General features: G+C 45.7%; 1 protein-coding gene across 3 annotated transcripts in view; it reads left to right on the plus strand.

Moving 5' to 3' along the window:
* Window positions 1-24,608, plus strand: part of PRICKLE1 (prickle planar cell polarity protein 1) — a 64,393-nt gene that overhangs the window by 37,375 nt on the left and 2,410 nt on the right. Inside the window, exons 1-7 of one of the 3 annotated variants that reach the window (XM_084519132.1) lie at window positions 12,208-12,325; window positions 17,258-17,437; window positions 19,641-19,754; window positions 20,552-20,689; window positions 21,174-21,377; window positions 21,925-22,111; window positions 22,245-23,108. In XM_084519132.1, coding sequence (XP_084375258.1) covers window positions 17,306-17,437; window positions 19,641-19,754; window positions 20,552-20,689; window positions 21,174-21,377; window positions 21,925-22,111; window positions 22,245-23,108 — 1,639 coding nt within the window. In that variant the 5' untranslated portion in view covers window positions 12,208-12,325; window positions 17,258-17,305. Of the gene's footprint in view, window positions 1-12,207; window positions 12,326-12,463; window positions 12,559-17,257; window positions 17,438-19,640; window positions 19,755-20,551; window positions 20,690-21,173; window positions 21,378-21,924; window positions 22,112-22,244; window positions 23,109-24,608 lie in introns of those variants that run through there. The other 2 variants (XM_084519131.1, XM_084519130.1) reach the window with 2 other exon arrangements.

The raw sequence follows: 24,608 nt of genomic DNA on the forward strand, positions 1-24,608 counted from the left end.
TAATGACTTCCAGCATTCAGCTTGGAATAAATCATATTTCAAATTTTTATTTTATCAAGAAAATTTTGTAAGCCTGAAAATTGAGGGGTGTAAGCCTAAAAGATGAGGAAAGGCAGCAGTTATTCTGCTATTACACATTTTATAGGGGTTTAATAAAGTTAGTAGAAGACTTATCTGAATCCTGAGGCTTCATCTGTCTGGGCTGCTTTTCATTTTGTGATACAGTCACTGGTTCCCTGACCCTGAAACCAAAAGCCAGACTGGCCCAGTCCATGTTGCCTGGCCTTTGCCTGTAGCTGCACTGTGCTGTGCAACCCACGCACACACACCTTTAATAGAGACATTATTACTTTTTAGTGCACCCACCCACACAACAGGGTAGTTGACTGTAGGCTACTGCTTCAGCTTGTGCCTTGGCGCTGTTTTATCTACTAGCACAAGGTCAGCTGTGAAGTCCTTCCTATCAAAGGACAGCTGAGATACTCTAAATCCCCTCGACTGCAGTGGCTGGCTGTATTTGGCACTGCCCCCAAAGGATGGAGCCACAGCAGTGAACCTCACTGAAGGCTCACGGCAGATGTCTTGCAGGTCCTCCCAGCCTGTGCTCCAATGTGTGTGTTCTCCAGCACCCCGTGGGCTCGGTGCTGAAGGCTCTCAGCCCTGCAAAGATGTTCGGTGTGACCCCCACACTGCAGCTGGCCAGCAGGGTTGTCCATCCTGGCTGCTCCTGGGGTTTCCTTTCTTTCAATAGTCTGCAAGGGGGCAGGGGGACAGGAGATCCTAGGACACCATTCTGCACAAATAAATGTGCAGTTAGATTGCTACGCTCACACAGTACAGGAAAAGTTCAGCTAGGGTGTAAAAGAAGAGTGAGGATGAGGAGGTGCTGCATGTGGCCCTTTCTGAGGCTGAACTGGGATCCATGGTCTGTCCAGAAAAGAAGTTGAGTGCCACTGCCTTACGATACTACTGTGGAGGCAAGGTCGTCTTAAACTCTTTGCCAGACATGTTTTAGCAGAGATATTTTTGTAACCTAGGATCATGGGAGAACAAAAATAAGAAAACATGCAATTTGGAATTCTTTTGTGTGTGTGTGTGTGTGTTTTTCTCCTTTATCTTTTAAAATAGAGAGGTGATGTGTTCTGTATATGTTCCTTCTCAGCTATTTCCATGGAGAGAGCTGTAGCTGTAAAATCCTTGGCCCCTTGTTATTACGCTACAACATTCTCTGACAAGGTGACTGTATTTTGACCAGCGCAGAAAAAGAAGTGGGCTGCTTTATGCTTCATCATTGTTCTTCTGATTAATGATGTCACTCTAATTTCTTCTAACACCCCTCCTGTAGGGGTTATGGCTGTGCTCTTTGAAACAGCTGTACAACTATGACAGTAATTAGATCAATTCCAGTGACCGAACTTGGCCTGCTCTCCCCAGAGGAACTCTGCTATTTTGTTTACACCAGTGCCCAGGAGCAAGTGAAAACTAGGCAGAGGAAAACATGGTATTTAGGTTGAAAAGTGGATGTGTCTTCTGGGGAAGAGATGTGGACACTGAAATCTTTAGTGGCCAAGTTCCAGTCACTCAGAACAAACTAAGCTACTCTTTTTTCATGTTTGATGGATGATGATTTATGGGTGAGTGGAGGCAGCAGTGCTTTCGGCATTCTTGCATTGTTGTCCCTTATCCTGAAACATGCTTTCTTGCAAAATATCCAGAATTTCCCTATACATTTGAACAGTGTAATAGTAATGGCTCAGCTGTTGTCATGGAAAGCTTTTCCTTGCCTCCATTCAATAGTGTCGAAGTAGTGAAACGTTGTTTGTAACACCATGATACGCTGCTTTACAGTGTTGTCAAAGTAGTCTTCAAATAAGTAATCAATCCTTGCAAGACAGGCTAGCATCAACCCATCTTTCAGATGAGGAAAGCTGACAAAGAATTTAATGGTTCTACTGGAGATCTGTTAGGAGTCACAGAAAAGTGATGCTAAACCTTGATCCATATTGTAGGGTTTAAATTGGTATTGTTTCACTCTATTTTCATCGCTGCTGCATCCTTTATTAAATCTTCTTTATAGATCTAATAATGCAGAAGCTTCATTCTGTCTCATAGATCAGAACTGAAAAGGTAATGTGCAAGTGTCTTGCTGGAAAAATGTGCATTGATTTGATTATTTGATAGTGGATACACTTGCTATGTACAACTCTGCTTCAGGTAGTCGGCGTTGTCCCCCCAAAATAATGTCCACTGTTCAAGCAGTTCAGTCCTTGATGAGATGGACCATGTGCTTAATTATTGCCCTGCTGCTTGGAGCAGAGATTGGCTTTCTAAATGATGGGATTTGCTTTGGGTTCTCATTAAATGTTGTATGCCGTAGTGTGACACACGATATGCCCCGCCGAGTGTCATGTGCTATGATGCTAATCAACATTCAATACCAGAAGAGGAGAGCAGCTGCTCTGCAGTCAGCATGTCTGAACAGTCCTGCGCCCAGCAGGGTATCACTTAATTCACGCTAATGGATGAAGAACTGGCCTCATAACACTTATGTAAATTAGGCTAATGATCAGGGAAAAAATGCAAACTAGTTTTTGTTTATTCATGGAGATAGGTGTAATTATATGCAATAACTGGGTCCAAAAGCTGTCTCTCCATTTGTTGACAGTACAAAATGTGAATGGCCCATTGTACCGTTTGTCTCTTGTGAAGTTATTAACTTCACAGAGAAGTTGAAGTATGTACATGTATGTTCTTAAGTTCTCATTGAGAGGGTTACAAGGCTTAATGGGAAAAAGCTACAGATAATTGCATCCCCTGGACTTGCCTCAGTCATTTTCGCTGTGTGGTAACAGATCTCTATTGAAATCCATTGCTGGGGAGGATCAGCATATTGATTCAGATCCTTGACCTTTTTGTGTTAGCTCCACTGTCCTCTGAAGATCAAAGAAAACTCAAGAAGAGGCAATCTGTCCATTGCTGTTGTGACAGCTGAGGAACAAGATTGTAATTAGGTACAAAAGTCTTATTTTAGCATCTAAAGCCACCATCTTCTGTTTCTCCCAGTCTTCTTCCTCTTCCTTGTTAATGAAATCTGTTGTTCCACTTGTGTGTGTGCTGTCCCAGCGGCACAGCTGGTGCCACTTGGTCTTTCATGCCTTGAGGAATCAGTCAGCTATGGTGGCATAGTCTAATGGTATCGAGCAAGACTTGGATCTAGCTGCACTTTTAACAAGTTGTCATCTATTTGGGTGCTTTGGACTGCCAAGTGCACACTTTTGAACCTACACTACAAGCTAGGTTTGACTACGCAGATGTTCTCTACACAGTGATGTGCAATGAAGTAAATCCAGCCTTAGATCTCATTCAGAAGAGGAAGCTGAGTAGCACTTGAGGCTCTGTGGTCTTGGCATGTGCTCTTGGTATTTTATGTGGTTTAATGCGGTGCGAACTGTAATGCATAAAATTCTACGAGAGCTGTTTTCACTCCCACTGAGCATGCATCTCTCTGGACCTTTGCATGGTAAGGCATGTCAAATTTTAGAGGTTATCTGATCAGCATGATAAGAATTACTTGAGGAAGGACGTTCTAATCTGACTGTATAATGGCACCAAGTTTGTTTAGAAAGCAGTTGTAGTGCTTTCAAGGTCAAGATTTCAACAAGGTCCAGATTCTTCTTTCAGTAACTGAATTCTTGTTAAAGGAATTGTAGTTAGTTTAACTAGATTGTGTTTTTTTTAAAGCCATGTATCTTTTTCTTTCATTTTTTTCCTCCTAATGTCCCCATTCTGTATAACAAATTCTGTTTAGGTCATCTTTCCAATAATGGAGCTTCTGCCATTCTGAAAGTATGTATGGGATAATTTGCTGATGTCAGTGCTGGTGCATACGCGATAGCTGCCACTTGTCCAAACCTTCCAGGTAGTTCTTGCCCAAATCTCCATCCCTGCTCGTTGTTGAAAAAAAAAAAAAAAAAAAAAGTGTTTCTTTCTTTAAAACTTACCTGGTGTGAATTGCAGAATACCTTCAGAAGACTAGAGCTCTTGTTATGATGTTGGAAGAAAAGTCCAGGCCAGCTGTCAATAGATTGCATTTACAAAAACAATATAATTATCACTGACTCATTACTTTTGCATATCAGGGAAAGAGAATTATGAAGGAGTACCAGTGAAGAGAAAGTAGATGATGACTGAGGAGGGAGGGATATGTGTGAGTGTAACACAAAAATCCAAAGATTACATCAAGTTGGAGAGTTGTGTATGGGGTTATTGTGAAACATTTATTCTCATCTTTCCTCTGCTTGCTAATTGTCTGGGAGTTAAACTTGTCTCAGCAATAATTGTTGTAGGCAAGAAAGCAAGTCAGGAGAATGAGCAGGTTTAAAGCTACTAAATGGTCTAAAACTAAAACTAACATTAGACATATGCTGAAGACTTTTGGTCTTGGTATCTGACAGTTGCTATTGCTTAGACCTGTAAAAACATTATGTCTTGACAAATCACCTGTCAGACATATCTGCAGCCATACAAAGCAGCTATGACATTCAGAGTTTTTACTTAATAAAACCGTGTTTGTCACAACATAGTGTTTTGCCATTAATTTATATTGCTATCTCAAATGCTTGTTTTCAAAACCTGTTTAAGAGATACTGAAGCATTACGTAGTGGGAAGGTTGCATATTTTCTGCTGCCTCATCCTGAAAATGATTGAACTTTTCCCTTATAAGCTGCTGAATTGGAGAAATTAATCTTGAACTATCTTTGAGGAAATGTCTTGACACTTGAGCACCTCTGATGTTGGAACTCACAGCGGCGGTGAAATGCTTCAGTTCATAGTGATTGAATGGCACTTGTTCACTCCTGGTACTCTTTTAAAGCTGACATTACTCCTTCATGGCTGCATGTCCAAAGGAATCCACCTTCCTAAGTAAGCTGGTAAGAAAGAAAAGCTGGGACATATTGGCAAGTCCAGGTGGGTGTAGCTTAAAGCTAGGTGGCTGACAGCAAACTATGAGGTGTCAGGTAATGTCAAACAGTTGCTGTTTCAGCAGCTGACAGTCCTGTAAGGACTTAAGAATAAATGGGTGCTTGTACAAAGGTCACTCGCATCAAGAGCTCCAGTTAAGTGTTCCTAAACAATCTTCACTTGTACTGTATACCTCCTACATAAGGATTTTCATTACTGTGAATAATCTCAAAACTTCGATTCTGAAAAATATACTTATGTAGTCTTAAGCTTCTGCACATGTTTCTACGAATACGGTTAAGGAAATATCTATTAGAGGCTCCAGACATGTGTATATTAATGTTGTGTTGGTGATGAGGTGAAGCTTGATATTTAGGGGACTTAAGATAATTTTACCTGTTGTAGTCATGATTAAATACCTTTCAGTTTGTGTAGAAAGTCTAATGATTGCTAGCCAAAAAACATAATTAATTTTTATTTGAGTATTGGTTTAGCCGAGATCCTCATTGTTATCCTACTGAAAACCAGGTGTAACTTGCATCTTGAACAGGCGTTGCCTGTCCAACTTGGCCTTGAACTTCAAGCAGAGTCAATATAAAGAGAAGGAAAGGAGTACTTTTATGTCTCTTCCACCTGATCTAGCTATGTGGTTAAGGGAATACTTGAGAATAGAAACTTGTCTCTTTCTAAAGTCTTTCAACTGTGTCTCTACTAGGCTTGTTGTGTTTTGTTTTTTGTTTTGTGTTTTTTGTTTGTTAGTTAGTTTGTTGTTTTTTTTTTAACTGATCTAGTACGTCTTGGCTAATCTTTCTCCTCAGTTCATACCTTTGTGTCCATAATCCGAGCGGCACTTGGCAGGCAACCGAGAGAAACGCTGGTGAAGCCATGTTCCCTGGCTGCTGTTTGATGTGGGTTTGATGTATCAGTGTAGTTATAATAGCTAGCTACTGCCCAGCAGTGGGACCATCACTCTGCGCTCACCTCCCATCCCCTCCCTTGTGCCAACAATCTCAAACAGCTCATCCTACAATAAACCAGTTCTGGGAGGTAGACCAGCAAAGAAAAACTAATCATACTTAGGGAAAGGAAAAAAAAAAAAAAAAAAAAAAAAAAAAAGAAAGGATGTAACCTCCCAAATCATCATTCCTCATTCTGTAAAGTGGAAAGCTCATTTGAGTTTCCCAGAAAACAGGCTGAATCATAATCCTCGTAGGAAAAGAGAAACCAAGCATAAACCCTGCATGCTTACCCTATATCCTGCTTGGTCATGCAAAGTTAGATTAATGTTAGTTAGGTGAAGTTTGTACTACGGGGAAAACCCCTTTAATGTTGATTTTACCTGGCTAGGCCTGTAAACGGTGATTGCTTTGGTGCCCTTCTTAGGGCAATGGGTTACGTTCCAGTAGTTCCACTAGGAAACCAGACATGGGGATTTTTATTTTTTTTTTGTTTTTAGCAAGATGCCAGCTTATGGAGATTAGTAATAAAAATCAAGAAAGCTACCTTAACGGAAGTGGCATAGAGCACGAACTGGCTGGATAGAAGATCAATGAACCTTTGCTGGGGCAGAAGCATGCCCAGCTTCGAGACAGAGCTCTTTGTTTGCTGAGCAAGAAGTGAGAGGATTGTTCCCAGCCTTACTTGGCTGTAATAATTGTTTACCAGTTGATCTTTCTGTGAAAAAAAAAGGAAGAAGAAAAAAAAAAAAAAAAAAAAAGAAACATTTATCTTCCTTTGGTGATGCCTTTTAGTAGAGTTGAGTGGCCTTCGGTCTTGACAGCCCATATCTCTGGCAGTCTCTTTTTCTCCTTTGCAACTGCTATGCCAAAAGCGAATAAAGGTGTCATGCATCTCCTTATCCATCAGACATATTTTATGTTCTCCTTACTTCACTGTGCCTTGAGGTCAGCCTGTGAGGTTCATTCAATAAAATAAACTAATAGTTAATCAATCATTGTTCTGTCCTATGTGTTTATGGTGCATGGTGCTTTGTATGGGTTTCAGAAAACGGCAGCATAGCACTCTGCTGGCTGCCTGCCTCAGGGGCTGCTAGATTTCCCTCCCTCCCCGGTTTTAAGCAACTGGAGGTTACCACAAATCTTTGCAAACCTCAGCTTTGGCTTTAAATTGGGTTTTGTTTTCCCTGAATATAGTGTTGCAGCAGTGGTAGTCAACCTCCATGTCAAACTTTGCCTTCACTTAGGAAAACAACAGGTGATTGAGAGTAAGTCTGGCTTCAGGGCAGACTGTTGAGAAGCACAGCCAGCGATGGGGCAGGCCACGTGCAGCTGGAGCATCTACTCATCCCCAAAACTGTGCTCATTGAGGGTCTGAAGTTCTTTTTTAAATACTGGTTTGTTTCTTTACGTGGATGCCCTGCTCCTGGGATGAATTGCCCTTGAGTAGAAGAGCCCCGCAGAGTTTACACCATTTCCTTTTTTAATCCAAATCGATTCCCAACCCAATTTAAGTGAATCCTGATGGGTTCTTTGGCGGCAAGGCCTGAGAACAGGACCTGACACAGATAAGAGTGACATCATTCAACAACCGCATAGGCTTTGGCATAATAGTTGGCTGAAAAATACCTCAATAAGCACGCAGCGCATTAGCACTGGCTACGCAACGCCTTCCACGTTGCATAATGGTGTTTGTGCTGGTGTGTTATTAAAAAGCCAGGCAACCATCCCACCCTGCGTCAGCTCCGCTACAGGCAAAGCGTCGCAGGCACAAGTTGTTGCAACTCTCTCCATCGTGCCTCGCGCAGCCTGGGAAGCGGGCAGTGATTAACCGAGGGTGTTAATGAGGCCGAGATAGCCCGGCTGGTACCACAGAAGGGTGGCACCTGTAGGCCCCTTGGCCTGTGGCTGCGGCGCTGCTGTGGGCCAGGCCTGGAGAGCCACTGGGCCGTCACTTGCCCACACCGCATGCAACTGCAAGCTGTGCAGTCAATGAGGATCGAGTCAGAGTGCTGTCTTTGGAGGAGCCTGCCCACAGTGAGGGCAGCGAAGAGGAGTGGAAAGTGAGCGCCCCGACTCAGCCATAAACCTGTGCGGGGCAAAAATGACCTCTTCCTCATTTTTTCACTTGTTGCATTTCACACGCGAGCTTCAGTTTAATCCCCAGCTCTCTCCATCTCTGTTGCACATCATCTTGTGTCTACCTGCCTTTTACCAAGCTGGTTTTCTCTGTGTTTTTAAATTTCACTTAAAAAATAGCAAGGACTCAGACCCTGGAAACATCAGAACTCATGCGGTGCCACCTCCATGCCCTTTCTTTGTAGTATCAAAAAGAAAAACATGGAACAAAAAGAAGCAGTGGCACAGCTGAGGGGCCTCAGCACAGCTGGTGTGCTGGTCTGCCATTTGTAAGTCATCTCCTGAGCAGTGGGTGGTGAGGAGCTGCTCGTGCTGCTCCCTCTCCCCCTCCTCTCTGCTTCTCTGCGGTTCCTCAGCCCCCTCCTGGTCCTGATGTGGTGGACATCCCCCAGTCCATGCTGGATCCACCATGGAGGGCACATGAGACGGGCAGGATGAAGCAGGGCTGGACATGGAGAGCACATGGAGGTTGCACCTGTGGCTGTAGGTGAAGACATAAAGAGGTGTGAACCTGCTCTGTAGGCTTATTACGGTCCTTCAAAGCTCCAGCTTTGCTTTAAAGGCATCAGGTGATTATATATAGCGGTAAAATTGTGCAAACTGTTCCTATATATGAAGGCGTACCTCCACGCTCTTAACCTGGAGGAGGCCTAAGGCCTGGTTTGACAAGGTGCTTAAGTGTCTCGAGCTGCCGATGGATGTCCATGGGGCTTTCAGAACACACCAAGGTGAACATAGTTAAATTTCGTTTGTGTTTTTGACATGTAGAGTGGTCTTTAAGGGGTTGGACCTATGTTTCCATTGTGCTAGCATTGGCTAGTTCAGGGAAAAAAAAAAAAAAAAACAGCATTTTTTCACTGGGCTGGGGTTTTGCCTAGGCAGCTTAGACTGCCATGGGACTGCATCCCTCACCCTGACCTCTTTGCTCCCTCAGGGTATAGACCTGGGGCCACTGGAGGTGGAGAGCATCTGAGTGCCATAGAGCTCCCGGTGCTGCAGCCTGAAGTCATGGTCATACATGCTCTGGGCACCTTTCCTAAACTTCCTTGAGGGTATGTATGTACAGGAGCGCACCAGGCCTGGGCTTTGATTTGTGAACAAACCTTTGGAGAGCAGTTGTAATTCCTGTTCTGTGGACTCTTCCCATGCTGTCAGAAATATGCAAAATCCTTCTTGGCTCGTTTTGTTTCAAAACATGAAACCTGGTCCTGGTTTATTTTGAATAGTTTTCTCATTGAGTTCTCTGAAATAATTATTACTGACAGATTTCTGTGTTTTTTGTTTTTGTTTTTTTTTTGTTTTGTTTTATTCTAGCTTCCATTCACCTTACTGCATACTTTCACCTTTCATAGCTGACTCACTTTTTTTTTTTTTTTTAATGGACAGATGAGGTGATGCTTAATTAGAAGTCTTGGAGTGAAGGTGGTGATCATTAAAGGGTGATGATATAGTGGGTGAACTCCTCTGTTTATCCATAGAAGTAATCAGGTGGGTGTTAATGCCACCGTCCTACCCAGAGAAACTGCCTCTAAAGCACAAGAGGTTAATTCATTCCCTGCTCCTTGGTCTCTCTTCTGTGACTGCCAACAAAGGTAGCAATTACTGGTGTTATCTCAAGGGATGTTCTGTGATGTGGATAATTGCGAACTGTGAAACCCCACTGATACTCTGAGCAAATTTCATACAGGCCAGAGAACACGCGTGGCCTGGTCAGTAGTAAAAGAAAGTTGTTACCCAGACTAAATTTGTGCGAAGACCTTGGGGCAAAAGGTTCCATATCCATTACAGATCCCCTCAACCATCCGGTTGTTTAAAGAATTAGCTCTACCCAGCCGGATCCAGGAATGTGGAACGTGCCTTAAAGGGCAGGGAGGTTTGTGATCATCTCTCTCTCTTTTTTTTTTTTTTTCCCTTCTTTTTTTATTTTTTTAGGTAACTTCTGTAGCATAGTTTATGCTTGGGATGAAAAGTATTTATGCTGCTGTATTTGTTGTGTAAAAATAAAAAGTCATAGCAACGCATTTGTTCTCTGGAAAGAGCCTGAATCAAAAGAGATAGCCAAGAAATGACTTGCACAATTTGCAAATGCCCAGGGGGAGTTACGATAGTTGATTCTTAGCCTAACATTCAAGGGTACAATTACGATCCAGTGCTTGAGCACTGAAATGCAGCAATATCGGATTAGAAAACACAAAACAAAACCACCCCAAACCAAGTTGAAAGTGATTGACTACTTGAAACAATTTAGCAAAGGGCTGCAGTGGATTTAACAGGAGTTGTACTGGGTTTTTCTGTACTGGTACTTTTAAATCAAAATCAAACGTTTCATTCATACAGACAGTAATTTTAGGAAAATCTTATGACCACATTGTAGGTGATTTCAGGCTAGAAGATCACAATAGTTGGTTTTGCCTGATAATATTTAAATACATTGCCCAGAACAATTTAGTAGTTTTTGTGCTCGAGCCAGAAAAACCTGGGAAAAAGAGCAGCGCAGGCAGCTATCTGTGCACGCCCTCAAGCTCTTCGGTCTCAGTGTGTCAGCAAGACTGGGGACAGTCTGGCTGCCCAGAAAAGTGGCTTCAGTAGGCTTTAGGTTTAGGAAACCCTGCAAACTTTTCTGTAGCCACTGAGCTGCACAAGTCCCAGATGAGATGCTCCTTCTCGTAGCGTGCTGCGCAGCCAGGGTGAGTCCTTGCTCTAAGGAGGACTGCTGAGCAAAGGTCAGGCACCCCTGAAAAAGGAGAAGACAATATATGCAAATTGTTGTTGGTTAATTCAGTCGTCTAGCAGGGAAGAGTAAACATTATTCCTGACACTTCCATTTTTGATTAATGATGAATGGAATTGGCAGATGTTCAGCTGGCCACCAGATGGGGGCTGTTCAGTCCAACAAACAGAGTAGAAACAGTCTGGGTTTTGTAAAGCCAACACTGACAACCGCTCTGACAAAATCTCTAGTTCATCCAAGCGATGTGCCAACTTTGACCTTAAAACAACTTAGCCATTTAAGAATTGAGGTGGTACAACCAGTGAGACTGCTTATGGCAGGGAAATGGGGTGTGGAGGGGCTGTAGCTGGTTGGTTTTGCCACTGCAGGAGCCACAGCCTGTGGCTTTGATTTGGTGGGGTTGGACCTGTGTGGGACCTCATTCACCTGTTTGCTTGTCAGCCCTGATGAAGAAGGAACACAAAGAAGATGTCAAAGGCAGTGAAGAGCATTTGGCCAGTGCTGGGGCTGGTGAAGTCTGCCGTGCAGATTTTGGAAGCCACCCCAGGCCTCAGGCTGTGGTGGTGCTGGTGGTGTCAGTGGTGGTGGCATGGTAGTGGTGGTGTCCCCTCTGCAGGGACATGGGCTGTGGTGGCAGGGCCCTGGCAGCCACAACCTGCGTGCTCAGCCTCGTGTCCCTCCTGGGTGCACCAGGAGCGGGGCTGCTGCTTGGGGCCTTCTCTGGCCACCATTTCCACACCAAGGAGCCCTCTTTGGCTACACGACGGCATTTGAAGGCCTGGTGGCCGATCAGGCTGGGATTGGTGACAGGGATCGGCTGTAGCTGGTGGGCTTTTGGTGACCTTAATCCCGCTCCATCCCACCCCAGCTCTGGGCGTGACGACCAGGCCATGGCCACACATCTCCAGCTGCAGGGCATGGCGGGGGGCTGCCAGGGACACCTCGCTCATAAACGACCTTTGCTAATGACTTCCCGAGGGAAACAAAGAGCAGTGGGGAAGGGGAAGGGGCTGGTGGGGCTCTCATCCTTTGGCTTAAGGCTCAGAGGCACACCCGGAGCCCCCAGCCCCGGCAGGCAGAAAATGTCGCCAGAGCCCAAGCAGCTTGGGTGTCACTGCCCCGGGACAAGGGCTGGGACGCCTCCTTCCCACTTGGGATGTCCTAAAAAGGCGGTGATAGAAAAAGCAGCGATAGCAAAGGCACTGATAGATCGCTTTTTTTTTTTATTTTTTTTTTTTTTTAAGTACACCCCGTGGCGGGACAATCGTTTCCCGGCTCTTATCAGCCCCCAGCTCCCCCCCGGGCGCCTCCCTCACGGCGGTGCCGGGGCAGGGGCCGGGGCAGCCCCCGGGGCACACAATGCAGGGTGGGGTGGGAAACCTATTTCCAGCAGCGGCACGGACAAAAGCGGGCTCGTTAAAAAACACATGTTCGCCGCCTCCCCGCCGCACAAACCGAGCTCTGCCCGGCACCGGGGGCAGCGCTGTGTCGCCCCCCCCTCATCCCGCAGCAGCCGGGGCCAGGGGCCGGAGCAGGGTGAGGGGCTCGGGTCGGGGGACTCGGGGGGTGGAGGGGGTGTTTTTGGGGAGGAGGAGCCGCTCCGTGCCCGGCCCGCAGCCCCGGGGGAGGGGGCAGTGGGGCGGCACACAGGTATCTGGCGGCGGGCGGGCTGAGGAGGGGAAGGAGGAGCCCCCCCCGCCTCCCCTCCCCTCCTCTCCTCAGCGAGCTTGTGCCTGGCCGCTCCTCCGAGCTCCCCGCTGCAGCCCGAGGTGAGGAGCGGCGATGCTCCGGGGGGGGCCGTGCTGGGGGTCGGGGGCTGGGAGCGCTGCGGGTTTCGCCCCCGGGTCCCCCCGGCGCTGCTCGGGGCTGGGGACCCGCTGAGGGGGGAGGCAGCCCTCCCTCGGGGGGCTCCGCAGCCTGCCCATCTCCCCTCCCCAGCCCCGTCGTGGCCGGAGGGGAGCGGGGGGGGGCCGGGGCTGTGCTGTGCGGAATTTGGGAGCCCCCGGCTCGAAGGAGGGCCGGGAGCCCTAACAAAGGCGGGGGTTGTTCGGGAGCCAACAGGTGACGGGGTGAAACCTGAGCGCCCGTGGAAGTCTGGCTGCTGCTTAAAACGGAATTATAGAAACAAAAAAAAATAGAAAAATATCAATGGGGGTGCTGTAAAAGGCTGGGATCCTGTCTCGCTGGGGCCGTGCGGGACGGTTTAGGGAGCGGGGGGGGGATTCCCTGTGTCCCCCTGCCGTCGGGGGGCGTTGCGCGGGGCCCCGAAACAAGCAGGTGGCTGTCACCCGGCCAGCCCTGATAGGTGTGATATGTGCGATATGTGCGATATGCATCTCGCGTCCCCTCCGGCCCCGGTAACAAGCTTTCTAACAAAAAAACTCGTTAACCAATTTGCGCCGCAGGACGCAGGGAGGCGGCAGGGGGTGGGCAAGGAGCTGCGCCCCCCCTCTCCCCCCCCCGGCTGGCACAGCCGGACCCCCTCCGGCCGGTGTGGGGTCGTGGTGGAGAGTAACAGCGAGGTGGAGACCCCTGGGCAAGGACAGCCTTGTCCCACCGAGAAATGGGTCCCCTGGTCTCAGAGATATCCCCATGCAGCTTTTTGGGAGGTAGTATTTAAGCAGAGCTGAAGCCCTGAGACGTTGCACAGACTACAGAAGCAAAACAAGCTGCGCTATGGAGATGTCATGGCACGAGCAGAAAGACCAGCTTTCTACCCTTCCCTTAGAAAGCATTTATTTTTTCAGCTGGTGTTTACGTTCATTTGAATCCTCCTTAGGACGTGATCATTTCAAACAGCCTCGCTTTGAAGGAGGAGTGCGGTGGGGGGGCAGGCAGGGAGGAAGGACCCCGTAGGCTGGAAACGCAAAACCAAATTGCACTCGAGCAGGAGAGGAAGGAGGACTTCCAGAGCAGTAATTGCTGAAATAGTTGGGCAAACAGCTTGCTGTTAAGCCGCGCCGTTTTTAGAAACCTCGCTCTCAGCAACGCCACAATATTTGCAGCACGGCCGTGTTGGTTTATGGTGTGGTGTCGGGCAGTTTATGGCTTGGTGTCAGTGCTGTGGTGGCGTTTTTCTCCCAAAGTGAGTGCTGTCCTTCGGGTTACCCCGTCTCGCTGGGATTTACGGACCTGGCTTTAAACGCTCCCAGTCACCTTGTGTGGGGAGGAGCACCCCCATGGCAAAGTCACATCTCACAGTTAGAGCTCAGGTACATTTTTCCCTTATTCTCTACCAGCCGTACCATCAACCCACCCTGTGTCGTAGGGAAAATGAGCCTATGGGTCTGTGGTTCTCTCTCATACTGCCCAAAATGAATGGGTAAAAGGTGACCCAGGCAGATCAATCTTTGTGGAAAAGCTGCACTGTCTCTTATCTACTTCTGGAATTAGGCAGCTGTCCTGCCTTTACGTCCCTGTGGTATGCCTGCAATCCGAGCAGCACCCAGCACTGCTTCTTGCCGTATAGAAGTAGCACATAGCCTTCGTGTTCAGAAATCCTCAGGAAAGTTACCGGGTCTACATCCCTTCAGATTTTATTTTGAATTTTGTTTTTCCTTGTCAGCTGGAGAAATTAAGCCAGCAGAGTCAATCTTTGATCTAACAGAGAGCGACTCTCAACCTTGTTACAGACGTGATGCTGAGCGTTTGCTGTGGTGTGAACAGGCTGAGGTGCACTTGAGGGCTGGCAAGGCTGAGTGTCTCTCTGGTGAAGCTTAATTTTGGGTTTGCTCCCGATGGCATGGCCGAGGTCACCCTGCCTACTAAAACGTTGACAGAGGTGTTTTGTCTGGTGACTCCTTTGATTCGTGGGTTTTCTGGCAGGAGTCGGTGCTTGAAAAGTGGCTGCTGGATCAGCAAGGTTCCCATGACACAAAGCCGCAGGAATTGGGAGCATCAGCTCAGACTTGTTAGCGGCACGTGATCGTGCACTGGCCATCTAGCACCTCAGCGGGGAAATTGCGAGGCAGTGCATCTGCTGCTAGGATCATGTCAGATGGGCATGGACTTCTCAGCCATGCCCATCGTGATGAAGGATTTTATTCTTCAGAATTACTTGGGTATAGATGATGTGGGACACCAGATGCTGACCCTGGCATCGCCGTCCTTCTGCAGCAGTCAGCACTGTCGCTTTTTTTGCTGTCAGGGATTTCTTAGCTGTATGGCAGTATTGCCCTGTCCCTCCGCGCCCCAGCTTTCCACAAAGAGTAACAACGAGCATACTGACGGCTGACTTCAGGCCCTGAAGGACATGGGCTGGGGGAGCAGTTGTGCACCGCTGACTGCCCCGTTATTTGTTTGTGAAGGAAGGGGGTCTGGTGTGCAGCAGGATGTCTGCCTGCACTTTAAATATACAGGATTGAGCCTTTAGGGGGTTGGTTTTTGATTCAGCTCATACGTTGCTTTCTCAGTAGACAATCCAGGACTTCCTGTCACTTTTCTACTAGTGAATAAGGCAACGCAAATCCTTTAATGTGACTGATCCACTAACACTGTCACGTCACTGACAGTGGATATTCGTACCCAGGGCTTTGGCTTCAACTCACTAACCAGCCGTGAGTGATTGGCACCTCTTTGAAATGACTGCGTTGAAAGGTCAGCGTCTGAGCAGCAGAAGAGCAAAATGAGGGAAAAGTCTCCTAGGGTAAAGCCAAAGGTGTTAGTGGGAGCGCGATCTACCTGTCTGTGGTGCTGTTAATACGCAGAATAACAAGTGTAGGGGGTTGGTTTCACTCGCCGTCCTTGGCAGGGACATGTGGTGATGCTAAGCTACAAGTTGCTTTGTAAATCTTCAGTTGTTCACCTAAACTAAGGTTTCCAAAACTTGCCTGACATCTGAGAAGCTCTGTAAGAAGCAGCCTGTTCCTAAAGGGCGGGTTTGTGTGCCCCATAAAATACCAGGTAAATGTTGTATTACAGTGCAGCTACGCAGCGTAATCGTAGCGTGTTGGCATCCTAGCAGCACACCAAGAATAGCACATACATCTTCAAACCAAAAGTTTTGGAGCGAAGGTAACAAGTTACGCTTTTTGAGTGCTGGCCCAGTGGAGTAGTTAAGTAATCCCACCTCGTTTTATTGGGTGTGGGAACGTACAGACATACTGAAACCGGGGGCAGATAGAACATGTAATACCGAGTATCATCATTTCTCTGAGCTTATAACTTCATGTGCATGTGGCTGCTTTCTACTGAGCAGGTTTGGGTCTGCATGAGGCACCAATTACCCAGCGTGGCACTTGCTGGGGCCTCGTGTAAAGGAGGAGAAGCCCCCGGTGTGCAGGGAGCAGGATGCCTGGGTACCAGGTCTGGTATTTTCCTTCCACCTGCGGTCCAGCAGCAGCTTGTTTCCTCTGATACGACAGAGATGGCACGGGACATGCCTGGAGCTGCTAGGTTGCTCTCCCCTTTAGACCCAGCAGCAAGGTTATTTGTGGAGGGGATGAGGGTTTTCTGCAGCTGCCCAGCAGCTCAGGTCTGGTGCTGCCACAACTGCATCCCAGTTTGGTGGACGGGTGGAGAAAACTGCCTGAAACGGGCAGCATAGCGTGAAGGCAAGCTTGTTTCCACGCTCAGGTGTTCAGGGTGTCTGTCCTGGCAGAGCACATCCTCTCTGGTTTTGGCAGTCGGTATTTCACTGAAACTCCCGATCCGAATTTCCTAAGAACTCTTGTTTGAATTAATGTAAGATATTTATCTTAATAAGCGTTTTACTGCAGAGAGCTGCGGATGTTGGTGAGAGCCGCCTTTGCCAGTTGTGACTCAAAATGATCCCACTGATATTAAGCTTTGTAGGCTTCATGAATCAACAGAAGCATCTCCCTGTAGGGTTTTAAATTAACAGAACAATCATGATGCATTTTACAGAGCCTAATCTGGCATAATTGGATTTCAGATATTTAACTGGACCAACACCCTTCCGCTCTGATACAGCTAAAACGAGGATCTCGGAGGAATCTAGCAGACATTCATTGCTTTATGCCTACCTTGTTAAAAACAGGATGCTACTTGCACAGCTGTCTTTCCCCACGGATTTCTTTAGGGTTTGATGAGCAGTTTTCGTGTCTTCTGTGCTACTAGATTAGTAGTGACTTCAGATAGAGTTCATCTCATTTGTTTTATGAGCATTTACTCCATGAGTCTTTCCTATTTATGTGTACGTATAATCTGTAATGTCAGATGAGCAGAAATGTAAGAAGGTGAGCGTTAATGCTGAAACAGGTATCGGCTGCCAGGCGTGGTGATGGGTGTCTAGTTTGTTTTTTCTTGGGTAGGTGTGTGGTGGTTTTTGTGTGTTTTTGAGAGCTCATTGGAATACTTCTGAATTGCTTGTAGCAAGTTGTAATGATGCTCCGATAATCTGTGTTCTGGCCAGCACAAGGAACTCTAAACTGTTGTAAGATCATTTGTGCTGATAATTAGTTGTTGCGTGTTGAAGTTTATTAAAGCTCTCTTAATCTTTTCTTCCAGATCAATTGCTTGATGAGCTGCAGCTGAAATATTTAACACTTCACACTTATGCCCTTGGAGATGGAGCCCAAAGCTAACAACCTCGTTTTTGGGTGTCAGCGAAGCTCAACGTCTGATGATGACTCTGGCTGTGCCTTGGAAGAATATGCCTGGGTCCCCCCAGGCCTTAGACCAGAGCAGGTACTGCCTGTGGTTCTGCATTATTAAAATAAGCCCCATACAGACTGTCTAAGGGAGCGATAGCAAGCCTTACTGAATCCTTGTAATATAAAACTCAAATTCACCTAGAACCCTTCACCTCGTTTTGTTTCCTATTCCAATGAGGCTGCCCCAAGGGTACTTAATATCCTCAGCATCGAGGAGTTTATATTCCCCAAGATTTTTCAATAAATACATGCCACAGAGGTATGTATTGTCAAATCTAAAAGTAGCAGGGAATTTTGCTTTCTCTCTGAAGCAAGCTGTTAGGTTTAATTGAAGCTCGTGGCACGGTGCTGTTTGTACAGGCGCAGTTAAGCAGTGACCATCTCTTTAAATAATTGGGCATTTGACATCGGGAACGCTGCTGCAGCATACATAATGAAGGCATTCTGTCACTGTGACAATTACTAATGTGCTTAACGCTTGTTTAAGTGGCGGTGTGCCTGCCATTTGTTCATACCAGCTTCTCCTCTGCCTTCCCTGCAGCCAGCACTGTGGGCTGGTTGGGCTGTTCCTCCCCCTCTCCCTTTTCTTTATCCACTACATCACAATGCAGTGGAAATAGGTGAAATTGCTGATGAGAGAGCTGCTCTAGGAAACCAAATCTAGACATATTTGTCTACTTGATGTTGTTATAACTGTACCGAAGCTGTGCATTCCCCAACACCCAGAACTGGGGTGTCCATGTTGAAGGGGCTGAGACTTCCTAGCACTAGAAGACTTCCTAGAGGAGGCAGAGCTGCTCTTGGCCAGCTGGCAAGTTATTGCAGTCTGTAGATATGGAGGTGCATCCTTCTTGTGGTGCAGAGATTTTTCGTAGTTGTGAATAAAGTCATGTCAGCAGGAACGGCAAATAATGGGCTATTTTTAGGGAAATTCTTTTTATTGCTTGCTTAAGCATATATATGAATCCCGATGAATCAGACCTTAAGGCAACCAGCAAGCTAATGTTCTGTCAGAACAATTAAGTAAATTCCATAAAATATCCCCATAATCAAGCTAGCTCAAACTCATTAAAGATTTCTTTTTTCGAAGAAGAATGACTTAATTTGAGAACAGGGCAATAAACTGAGAGAAGGGCATAAAGTGTCTTTCAGGCTTAACTTTGTACTGTGTGTCGTTATCTTTTCCTGCAGCTTCTTGAAGCGCAATCAGTACTAAGAGGACTTCTGATGTTTAAATTTTGGTTAAATGAAAGCCAAATAATGTTTCATACAACCTTTCCCATATAATTTTGATTGCTTCCTGACTGATTGCTGCCTCTTTTTCATCTGTCTCGCACAGTAATAAGCTGTTGACCTAAGCATTATTTAAATCTGGATGGCAAGTAATATTTTTTGCCAATAGTCGGCTCTTATTTACAGCCCCAGGCCTCATGACAAGCTGGAAACTGCATAGGAAAAACAATAAATCTGAAGCTGTTCCACAAAAATATTTTTTGCCACCGGGCTTTGTCATAGCATTCATTACAGTTTTCCTGTCATAATTTGCTTCTGGGGGGGAAAAAAAAAAAAAAAGAGTGAAGATTGATAGGTGTGTACACCCAATATTGATTTCTTTATCAAAAACACACAGCCCATGAAAATTTCATAGTTCATTTGCATCCGACTGAAATGTGCCTGGATCCAGCCTTCTCCCACGGGAAGGATGTTTCCACCTTCTTACCAAAGGCCACATGGAAGCAATGAAAGCTGATGCTCTGGGTGAACCTGATCAGCGGGAGGCTACAAAACAGCTTTTGTCTCAACAATGTGTAAAATGCACAGAGCAAATTAAATTTGTTTACACAGCGCCTGTTTTCTGGAAAGCGTCGTGCCTTGTGTGGTAAATTGTAGAGGGAAACTTGGAATTTCAGCTGGGCTGTTGACCAGCCCTGAAGGGGGGTGGGAATAATGAGAACATTAAATGTGCATAATTTACGATACCCCCTAATTGTCACTGCAAATTGCATTCCAGAAAAGCAATTCAGCAGCTTGGTGCTAGTTTTATCAGAGACGAGCCAGGTTTGCTGAGTTGGTTCATCTGGGCCTCGTATTTTCAGCACAAATCCTGTCACAGGTCTAATGTAGCATAGCCTCCTTCCTTTGTAAGTGGGACTTGAGATAAAACAGTAGCCGAAGGTCGCGTGCGGTGCTCGGGTGATGTGTGTCTCCTGGTCTGACTTCACGTTGCTCCCGTGCAGGTACAACTGTATTTTGCCTGCCTGCCAGAGGAAAAGGTCCCTTACGTGAACAGCCCCGGAGAGAAGCACAGAATTAAACAGCTCCTCTATCAGCTGCCACCCCATGATAACGAGGTAACCGGGGAGCCTGGGGGTGCACGGTCAGGATATAGGTCTCTCTCGCCTCCTCTGTGTGAATTACCTTCCTGCGTGTTTGTTACAAGCCTAAAACACGGCTTGTGCTGGCATCTGACCTGTGCACCAGCCCGGCGCATACACTGAACCCATTGTCTAGCTCTGCGTTTCACTGCCGTGCAGATAAGAGCTGTCTGGAAGGACACTGCCTTTTCTTGTCAGGAAGGTTGGTGTCACTGCAATAAACTTAACACAAGTCGGTTTTATAGTGTTTGCAGCCACCCACCAATTACCAGGAGCCTACAAATTCCTGGGATTTCATTGTAGCACACAAAAAGGATGCTTTGTGATAGTAAAAGGTTTGCATCTCAGATATGCAGTGTAATTTGGAGTAGAAGTGGAAATAACAAACAAACTCTTTGTAAGAAAAGGAGGCGGGGGTGTCAATGCTTAAGATCTTGTGTACTGCAATATTTAGTGCAGGCACTTCACCATAAATCTAAAGGACAGTGTTATGGATGAACCTGATCTAGGTTCATTCCATTATTATGGAATTGCCTTTTAAAAATGTTATTCCTTGCCTGGACAACGTTTTAGTTTGCAAAACCTCTCTATACTAGGCTTGTATTGTGCCATATTAACTAAATACTAAAGCTGTAGAGAAGACAAGCTAGAGAAGTTTAATGATGATTGCCAGCATGCCTGAAAAATTTCTTGCATATTATGTGCTTGCTCATTGCGATGTTATTTTAAAAGCTCGGTACCTAAAGGAAGTTCTTCTGTGTTTTCACTGGAAGGTGCGATACTGCCAGTCTTTAAGCGAAGAAGAAAAGAAGGAGCTGCAGATGTTCAGTTCCCAGCGCAAAAAGGAGGCGCTCGGCCGAGGCACTATTAAACTCCTCTCGAGAGCAGTGATGCATGCTGTCTGTGAACAGGTAACGCCACTGGTGCCCCGAGCCAAGCGGCGGTCTCAGTAATATCTCAATATTAAATGTAGGCTTATTTCTGTCTACACCTGAGCATACATATATATAAAGAGGGTATTTGTGAAACTGCATATGAATAGAAAGAAGGTAGCACTTGCTTAAGGAAAACAACCTTTGATACTAGCAATGAACTGAATCTTTGACATATTTGCTACTGTTGTTGACTCGTACTAACTTATATTAAAATAATGACAAGTGAAAAACAGGCATCCCTTTCAAAACATTATAATAAACTTCTATTCACACAAGTTTTGTTGATGCACAGAATTGTCTAGCCCAAGTTTGAAAATATATTTTTTCCCCTTCATGTCAAATTTTGGAATATATTTTGAATGAAACCTTCATGTTGGGTTTGGTGTTTTAATTTAGTTTAAATGCCAGAAGCTAGCGGTCTGTAATATGAAGCATGTTCTCTTTCTCTTCTTGTTCCTAGTGTGGTACAAAAGTAAACGGCGGCGAAGTTGCAGTTTTTGCCTCGAGAGCTGGCCCTGGTGTGTGCTGGCATCCATCGTGTTTTGTATGCTTCACGTGTAATGAGCTTCTCGTTGACCTTATCTACTTCTACCAAGATGGAAAAATTCACTGCGGCAGACACCATGCTGAACTTCTGAAGCCTCGATGTTCAGCCTGTGATGAGGTAAAATTTACATTTTACAGCCAAACCACCACCCGTCATTGTTCAGCTAACAAACTGCATCACTTGCCTGGGCAATTACTGAAGGCAGATGCATTCCTTCAAGCAGTAAGGACTGTCCTGCATAGATGTGTTTGAAAGCGGAGGGGTGTGCCATTTCTTGTCAGAACAGCAATACAACAAGCAGTGTGATTGAATTTAGAAAACAGGTACCTGTTTGTATTTAGAACTGAATCTTGTAGATTAAATTAAAACAAGAATCTGTACAGATATTCCAAAATATCGTAACATCAGCTTCTTTGTTGAGTTCTTACCTTCTTTTTTTTTTTTTGCTTTAAAAAGTTTTTTTTTCTCCTTTTTTTGCTGTTTAAGAAAATATCAGAATGCCACAGTTGTTATAGGCAATTGTCATTTTAGCTTTGTACTCAAAAGCCAGCTAAACAAAAAATAAATAAGCATGTTAACTGCACAAACAGGATATTTTGTTTGTTTTAAGTCCCGAGGGGATGTTTTGTCCACTTAACTAAGAGTTCGCTTTTCTCTCCGAAAGATCATTTTTGCCGATGAGTGCACAGAAGCTGAGGGTCGCCACTGGCACATGAAACACTTCTGTTGCCTCGAGTGTGAGACAATCCTGGGAGGCCAGAGGTACATCATGAAGGACGGGCGACCCTTCTGCTGTAACTGTTTTGAATCGCTTTACGCGGAATACTGTGAGACCTGCGGGGAGCACATTGGTAAGTATGTCCTTTATAACTTACAAATTAAGGGAAAGCCAATTTATGGAAAAAAAAAATCACATTCCAGAAGTGTGAATTCTGCAAGTAGTTTTTGAGAGAACCCAAAGCATTGTTTGTTCTCCTTTTCCAGGTGTTGACCATGCCCAGATGACCTACGATGGACAGCACTGGCATGCTACGGAGGCTTGCTTTTCTTGTGCTCAGTGCAAGACCTCTTTGCTTGGCTGCCCTTTCCTTCCGAAGCAAGGGCAGATCTACTGCTCAAAAACCTGCAGCTTGGGTGAGGACGTTCACGCCTCTGACTCTTCTGACTCTGCATTTCAGTCTGCTCGATCAAGAGACTCCAGGAGGAGCATTCGCATGGGCAAGAGCAGCCGCTCGGCTGACCAGTGCCGCCAGTCTCTCCTCCTGTCGCCAGCCCTCAATTACAAGTTTCCTGGTCTGTCAGGCAACGCCGATGATACTCTTTCTCGCAAGCTGGATGACTTAAGCCTTTCAAGGGAAGAGGCCAGCTTTGTTAATGAAGACTTCTGGAAAGGAAGAGTGGAGCAAGAAATGCCCGAGGACCCTGAAGAATGGGCTGAACACGAAGACTACATGACTCAGCTCCTTCTGAAGTTTGGTGATAAAAGCCTCTTCCAGCAACCTGCTGAGGTAGACATTAGATCAAGCGACCACTGGATTTCTGACAGCATTGTCAAGAGCAAGTTGGACTTGAAAAAAAATAACCCAAGCCTAGCAAGTAAGAAGTATCAATCAGACATGTACTGGGCCCAGTCCCAGGATGGCCTGGGTGACTCCGCGTATGGCAGCCATCCGGGTCCTGCCAGCAGCAGGAAGATCCAGGAGCTAGACATGGAGCACGGGGCGTCGGGATACAAACATGACCAAACACCGTGGTACGGAGGGTCACTGGAATGTTTGTCTGATCTGAAACAGCAAGAACAAAGCGTTCGAGACTCGATGGATTCTTTGGCTTTGTCCAACATAACAGGTAATGGGGGGAAATTGCATGGCTTTGATGCAGAGGTCAACCAAAGCATGGATGTTGTAGTACTCTGAACTAAGACTGGTCATATTTGTGATTCTTTTAAAAAGCTTTCACAGCAGGAGATGCATTATATGTTTGATACGCTTTTTTCAAGCACATAATTCTTCCATGAGTACACGTCTGCTATTTAAATTCTTTTCCTTTTGAATTCTTTTCTTTGCTTGTAACAATAACAACAAAAAACACAACAAAACATGATATCAAACTGAGTAAGAATGTTCTCGAACTATTCATTTGTTATATACAAACCACAACCTCAAGCAAATTCTGTACCTTAAGTACAAGAAGTTGCGTTCCTTACTAGGATCATATTGAAGATAATCCGCAAAACACTGTAGATAGTTTCCTGATTTGCTTGTAAAAATATGTAGAAAATCTGAAAGGATGGCAACCTTCTTAGCCTTAGGAAATGAGGTTTATGAGATTATCTTTCTCTGTTGACTAAAGAGAAACTGATAATCCACTTCTGTGAACCTCCTTGTCAAACGTGATTGAAATTAGCCAAAAGGATAAACGTCAGATATGCAACTGCATCTGCGTTGTTAACCTCCCATTCCTATTCCCTACCACGAAAAAAAAAAAAGCAGAGAATTAGCTAAGAGAGACACATTTTAAAAGTTGTCCTATCTTCTTCTCCATTCCTTTCATTCTAGCACGAAATATTCTAGCTCCTTGCATAGCTCAGAAGCAGCCACATGCTGCACTGCCCATGCAGTAAAGCAGGAACTGATGAGGGGAGCTTGGTTCAGGGGGTATGGAAGGAGGAGGAACCAGAGGTACTGCACCTGGGAGGGTCATAGGGCAGATGAAGCCCTTGTTCTGGGAATGAATGGTCATTTGACACAAACCTGAAGTAAACCAGGCCAGCTTACTGTTGACATTTTATGAGTAAAGATCCTTCTTTGAGAGGAAGTGATCCTAGGTTTCCTGTAGCAACAGCTGGAATATTGAACTTAGCAATATGAGAAGCACAGAATATTTTAGCTTTAAAAATGGCAAGCATGGATCGTAGAGTAATTTAAAGTAATTCTTTTCTTAGTGGCTTAGCTTCATGTGTGTTTTAGCTGTTTAAATATTTTAAATTAATTAAACTTTTTACATTCTCAGTATCCTAATGTTAGCTAGTTCTTAAATGTTTGAAGTAAAACAACAAAGCTTATTGTTACATGAAGCTAGTCCTTTTGGTAATAGTTCCAAAGAGCAGAATTGGAGCAGCTGAGGCTGGCAGGCCCTCAGGAGCCCACCTGCCCCAGCCCCTGCCCAAGCAGGGACACCCAGAGCAGGCTGCCCAGGGCCACGTCCAGGTGGTTTTAGAGGATCCCCAAGGAGGAGACCCCACAGCCTCTCTGGGCAGCCTGTGCCAGTGCTCAGGCACCCACCCAGCACAGCAGTGCTGCCTGGTGCTCAGGGGGAGCCTCCTGTGCTCCAGTTTGTGCCCAGTGC

The sequence above is a fragment of the Aythya ferina genome (assembly GCF_964211825.1).
Source record: "Aythya ferina genome assembly, chromosome: 1".
Lineage (NCBI taxonomy): Eukaryota > Metazoa > Chordata > Aves > Anseriformes > Anatidae > Aythya > Aythya ferina.